This window comes from Populus euphratica, unplaced genomic scaffold (genome assembly GCF_000495115.2).
Source record: "Populus euphratica unplaced genomic scaffold, PopEup_1.0 scaffold235.1, whole genome shotgun sequence".
In the NCBI taxonomy this organism is placed as follows: Eukaryota; Viridiplantae; Streptophyta; class Magnoliopsida; order Malpighiales; family Salicaceae; genus Populus; species Populus euphratica.
Genome location: NW_011500117.1, coordinates 94,144 through 100,753, shown reverse-complemented (window position 1 = coordinate 100,753; position 6,610 = coordinate 94,144). Strand labels below are relative to the sequence as shown.

Here is a 6,610-nt window from a genome sequence, read left to right as displayed (position 1 = left end):
AATATTTTATATATTTTTTAGATTGAGTTGTAATATATAATGTGAAATTAATTTTATAACCACGGATATGCAAGTGTGATTTATAAAAATAAAATAAAATTGGTATGTAAAATATTCATGTATTAAAGAACATGAGGTTTTTAACCATTTTTTCAAATATAAATATTATATATATATATATATATATAATTTAGATTAAATTTGATAATATTGTTCATTGAATAACATGAATGAAAAAAAAAATCAAATAAATTGATTAAAGTCAATTCAAATGGATATTTGAATTTGAAAATTGCGGTACCAACTCCAGGAAACCATTCCCATCATTGTCAGTTACCTAAATCCGAAGAGCCGAAAACCTTTTCCCAAGCTGCAGAAAGAGACCCAAGCCAATGACTCAAGCCACTGAGCCGGCTACCGATTGTGGTTGGTGAGTAACCAGCCATGCCGGTTATGTCAATCAACCAAATTATTATTAGTAATGGTAACTGCTTTGTTTTTTCGCCTTTTTATGTTTTTCTTTTTAAGTCATTATTGTTTAAAAGTAAAATTTAAAAAAGAAATAATTAAAAAAATCCTTTCATTTTTTTATATAAATTTTATTTTTCTACTATATTTCTATAAATTACACTTTATATCACGAAACAAATAAAAAATTTAAATAAAATACATTCTTAACAATATAAACTATTATTGTATATATAACTATGAGATGAAAGATGTAATTTATAAAAGTATATAGAAAAAAATAAAATTTAAATCAGACTATAATTCTTCTTTGTAACTATCCCTTTAAAAAATAATAATAAAATAAAATAAAAATACATGAATATTAAATTAACTGGATCAATAATTACACTTTACTTTAAAGTTATTATAGGATTATTTATGTGGATTCTTAAAATATTTTTAAATTATAAAATATATAATTAAATCTAAACATTATATTGATATTATTGAAATTAACCCATAAGCTAGGAAGTTAAAACAAACCCTCCAAGATCATATTAAATTCGAAAAAAAAATTTAATCGAATAAAAATAGCACTACTTCTATATAGTTTTCCAAGAGCAACAAAGGAAAATTACTTCCAAGAAACTATATATGAAATTATTTTCTCATTTTTATCCATCTCCCACCAACCCCAACCAATCCAAATTCTGACATCCAACGGCTATGTTTTGTCCCTCAAGCAATTGACAGAATCCACCGTAGATTTAAGAGAATCCAAACCACCCCATCCGGTTACCAGTAGGTAGGTCTATAAATACCAAGTAACCACAGCAGTTTTTTTTCGTCATTCTTTGGGGTCTGATTAGAAACTCTCACACAGGCCGACAGACTCTTAAGCTTTCCCTTAGATCTGTACCGGTGACTCCTGTCCAAGGTATCTTCTGCCCTTCTCCACTTTATAGTACTGTTTACTCTATATCATATTGCATGCTCTCTTCATGGGTTTCCGTTGTAGACTCTAGAAAAATAAATGTTTAAAGAGTGGTCTTTTAGTTTCTTGGTCTCAAGTCTTTTAGTAAACATGGTTCAAAAAGTTACAGATCTGGGTACTTGTTGCGTTTACTCTGGAGTCTGGTCTGTGCCGGGTGTTACGTTGAAGATTTCGTTTTGACTGTTAGTGTGTGCAGAACATCATGTCTGAAAGGCATGTGTTTCGCTTACATTTTCATTAAAATACATCAGATCTGATTATTTTTATCAATTTGATAGTTTTTTAGTGATACACTCTCTGAAAATATATCGACAGATTCCTAGAATGTTTTGTATTACTTGAAGGGGCCATGTAGCGTTGCGATCATGATCGTATCAGAGTGCCTCTTGCTTAGATCTAGTGTTTATTCATTTCTATCGTGCAATTACTAATAAATTATACCAAGAAAAATGTAACTTTGCACTTCTGCAAGTAATTGAGGCACGTTTGGTGTTTCTACTTTTAATATAATCAATGGTAGGAAAAAAAACTGTTATAAACTGTGCAAAACATCTTCAATTCATAATATGGGGCTTGCGATACTCTGGGAGCTCACTCTGTATTAGAAGCTAATATTTTTGTTTGCCGTTTGGTACTTTCACCATAGCATAGCATGTTAATACCTGAATTTTCACTATTGGGGGTTGTTTTATCGGGTATTTGATTCTTTTCCCGACTTTTTTTGGACAAGTGATTCTATAGAAGTTTATCTCTTCCAGTGGTAAAGGTATCTAACTGTTCTTTGTTCTTTTCTAATTGCTCTCATTCAGGAGCATAAACTTTTGAGATTCTTATCATTTCCTGTACTTTGATTCTGCCCGTTTATAACTTTTTATAAAAGTTTGAAGAATCTAAATTAGTCATTAGAATGTTTTCGGCACTATTCTTTTTACCATATTCTCACATGTTGATGGAATTTTGCTTGCCACACTAATTAAGCAAGCTTAGTTTGCACATAGTTGCCACATATCACCATATTAAGAGGTCTTTGTTGTGAATTTTGTGACATGCAGCTCAAGAAAATGGAAACCTTTCTATTCACCTCCGAGTCAGTGAACGAGGGTCACCCTGACAAACTATGTGACCAGATCTCTGATGCAGTGCTCGATGCCTGCCTTGAGCAGGACCCAGACAGCAAGGTTGCTTGCGAGACATGTACAAAGACAAACATGGTCATGGTCTTTGGAGAGATCACCACCAAGGGAAAGATAGACTATGAAAAGATTGTTCGTGACACATGCCGTAACATTGGATTTGTTTCTGACGATGTTGGTCTTGATGCTGACAAGTGCAAAGTATTGGTTAACATTGAGCAACAGAGCCCGGATATTGCCCAGGGTGTCCACGGTCACTTTACCAAGCGCCCAGAGGAGATTGGTGCTGGTGACCAGGGCCATATGTTTGGTTATGCCACTGATGAGACCCCCGAGTATATGCCTTTGAGCCATGTTCTTGCCACCAAGCTTGGTGCTCGCCTCACTGAGGTGAGGAAGAATGGAACCTGCCCTTGGCTAAGACCTGATGGCAAGACTCAAGTTACTGTTGAGTACTTCAATGACAATGGTGCAATGGTCCCTGTTCGTGTCCACACTGTTCTCATCTCTACTCAGCATGATGAGACTGTCACAAATGATGAAATTGCCGCTGATCTAAAGGAGCATGTCATCAAGCCTGTTATCCCGGAGAAGTACCTTGATGAGAAAACTATCTTTCACCTCAACCCATCCGGCCGTTTTGTTATTGGTGGTCCTCATGGTGATGCAGGTCTCACTGGACGCAAGATCATTATTGACACCTATGGTGGCTGGGGAGCCCATGGTGGTGGTGCTTTCTCAGGGAAGGACCCAACTAAGGTGGATAGGAGTGGTGCTTACATTGTTAGGCAAGCTGCCAAGAGCATCGTAGCAAATGGTCTTGCTCGTAGGTGCATTGTGCAAGTTTCCTATGCTATTGGTGTACCTGAGCCTTTGTCAGTCTTTGTGGACAGCTATGGCACTGGAAAAATTCCAGACAAGGAGATCCTTAAGATTGTGAAGGAGAGCTTTGACTTTAGGCCTGGAATGATGACCATCAACCTGGATCTCAAGAGGGGGGGTAATAGGTTCTTGAAGACAGCTGCATACGGACATTTTGGAAGGGATGACCCAGACTTCACCTGGGAAGTTGTCAAGCCCCTCAAATGGGAGAAGCCTCAAGCTTAAGAGTGATTTATCCCATCCCTGTTGCGCAATGCTTATTTTATTGGTACTTATGAATAATTCGGTTTGTCTTGCTGCTGGTCTATAATCGTTAGCTATCCTCAATGGTCTAATCTCATACATTAAGATACCCTATTCATTTTCATCTCTTTTTTTTTTCTTTCTTTTTTTCCTCTGTTTTTTCTTATCCTTCGCATTTTGTTCCCAGTGCTGGTGTGAAAACGTGTGAAATTTTTGTTTGAATTGAGGGCACTGGAAGTAACAAATGCCTGTTAAGTTTGCATTAGAACAGCAGCAAAATGTAGTAATGTGTTCTTTGGACGAAACAAGTTATTGCTCTCTCTCCCAAGACTGCATTGTAATTTGATTGCCATGGCTTTCCTCTCAGTTTCAAGCATGGTATAACATAGGATTTGAGCATTTTCATTCAGTTTAGTTCACTTGAAAAAAATCAACCAAACTGAATTTTCATATTTTTAATTTAAAATCTCAAATTGAATAAATCATTTTCAGTTTGGTTTGATTTGGTTAATTAAGACAAAAAACCTGAAAAAACCAATATAATCTAGTTCTGTTTCTGGGCAAGCTGGCCAACAAGGTATGGCTACACAGGTGCAAATAAACAATTGCAACCTTGTCTTTTTAAATGATGAGATGGCCTACAGGATTTTCAACACACTGAATTTTGTTGTGAAAATTGAACTTTTCCACCCATGTCATATATCATGGCTACTTCTTACTATTAAGTGCTAGTTTTGGCACTGTAGCTGAGGCTAAAAATAAATGCAGAGTGAAATATTTGGTTAAGTTAAATCACATTTTTATAATTGCTTTTCTATCAGAATTCTCGTGCCTCTCTCATCGACATTGCTAATTAATTAACATAACTTTCTCAACCCGAGCTAACATTCTTTATTCCCGTCCCCTTTGTTCCTTGTGCAAGAATTTATTTATTCTAATTTTTCTCATCACTCATCTATTATTATTATTATTATTTTAATTTTTCTTTTATCAACACTATTATAAGCTTTTTTATCGTTATCACTACTACAAGTTAAAAAGTTAAGACCCATGCCATAACTAACACGATAATATCTTTTACATTAAAGTTTTTTTTTATTTGTTCTATATATATATCGTTCATGATATTTTATATTTAGAAATTATATGTATGATAGTTAATTATGTATTTATTAATTGTTAAATAATTTTATATCATGTATTTTTTTAAAAAAAATTATATATCAACCATGCACCTAACTTAAATAATATAAGGTAATATGTAACAATTCTATTTTTAAAACCGAGTTCCATGTTCTTTATTCATCAGCATGATTAATAGATTAAGTGCTGTATATATATATATATATATATATAAAATGTTATTTTCAATAATTTTACAATTAAATTTCATATAAAAACTTATCAATCAAATACAATTAGCTAATAAATTGTTTGTTTTTCAACTACAATTTTAATTGCAATTTTAATTAAATACATTAAAATTAAAAACAAACCTAAAAAAAAAATATTTTTCAGTTAATTACAGCAATTTCAACATCCAAGAGACTCTTAATAAATCATGATTAGTGTGGTTTTCGAAGTCCTTGGACTCCTTGCACTTGCAAAGATGGGCACCAACAAGCCCTGCCAACCAATGGAGTTACAATCATAAAATTTTGTGCTTTAAGCTAAACAGAAATGTTACCTGCGCTGATTCTTTAACCCCTGAGGCGTATCCGAGTAGAGCCTGTTTCTATGTTTTCTTTTTCAACAAGGAGAGGGTAAAAAAAAAAAGAACTTCAAATTATAAACAAGAAGACACTCAAAGTCAAAGGAGGAATGCGTTGACACCATCCGTTTCCGTTTCACAAATAGAGATTGTCTCTCATTCTCCCATTACAAGATAGGACGTGATCATGAAGGGCCTTTCAATCTGAACTACTCAACTACGAACATATATGAAAACCATTCTTGTCTCGAGCTCTGTGATCATCGTCACAGGGGATATGTACGGGTTCCAAAGGCTGCAAACAACATCATCACAGGAGTTTTCTTCTTCTTCTTTTTTGCATAATAAAAAAAATAATTAAAAATCTAGCATGTTTTCACATGTATTAGATAATAATTTCTTGCACAAACAGCAGCACCTCTAGACCTGAGTTTCTTTCATCACCGATCACAAACAGTCTTACGTTACATCAAAGCGCATATTCCGAGACTATTGCCATCACTTATAGATTGTGTGTAAGTCTTTAAATTCCTCGAAAACCATCAAGTAAAAAGGAAGTTAAATCACTGAGAAGCTATGCCTGAATGCAGGGACGGAGGCAGGGGCCCCGGCCCCTGCAAGGAAAAATTTTTTCCAGCCTTCTTTAAATTCATTCTTAGTGTTTTATACACTGTGTAAATCACAGCATTTTGGCCCCTCTTGATTTTATATTTTGGTTCCGCCCCTGTCTGAATGTATCATATGTAAAGTTTTCTTGCATACTAAAATATGATCCGGAACTATGTTTTAGCATTTTTATTAATAGTAAAAATATTAAAAAGGCTTATATAAATTGTGATTGTGGCTGAATAACAACCAAAAAAAAACACACGTCTTGAGTAATTTTTCTTAATTATATTTTACTTAAAAAAAATTAAAAAAAATTATTTGATGATATAATATTTACATAATTTAATCAAATAATACAAAGTATTTGATATTAATATTATTTATTTTATGATATAATAGAAGTAATTAAAAATATAATATTTAAATTAAAAATCATATACATATTAATTATTTTACAATCTTAATCTAAAAAATATTTTTTAACTAAATATATTAAATTAATTTTTATTCAATCCTAATTTCAACTATAATTTTAATCAAACATATATTTTTTTAAACTAATCTTAACTAAAAATAATTTTTAAAAAA

The 6,610-nt window shown here is 32.9% G+C and overlaps 1 protein-coding gene across 1 annotated transcript; it reads left to right on the top strand.

The window, feature by feature from the left end:
* The first annotated feature begins 1,286 nt into the window (after positions 1-1,286).
* On the top strand, positions 1,287-3,826 carry SAM-2 (S-adenosylmethionine synthetase 2). The gene is made up of 2 exons (XM_011004845.1): positions 1,287-1,387; positions 2,497-3,826. Exon 2 carries the CDS (start codon positions 2,506-2,508, stop codon positions 3,682-3,684), a length of 1,179 nt encoding a protein of 392 aa, XP_011003147.1. The 5' UTR covers positions 1,287-1,387; positions 2,497-2,505; the 3' UTR covers positions 3,685-3,826.
* The last annotated feature ends 2,784 nt before the right edge of the window (positions 3,827-6,610 follow it).

What these genes read in the sequence shown, in the direction of transcription:
- SAM-2 (XM_011004845.1), top strand. Translation starts at nt 2,506, where the DNA reads ATGGAAACCTTTCTATTCACCTCCGAGTCAGTGAACGAGGGTCACCCT.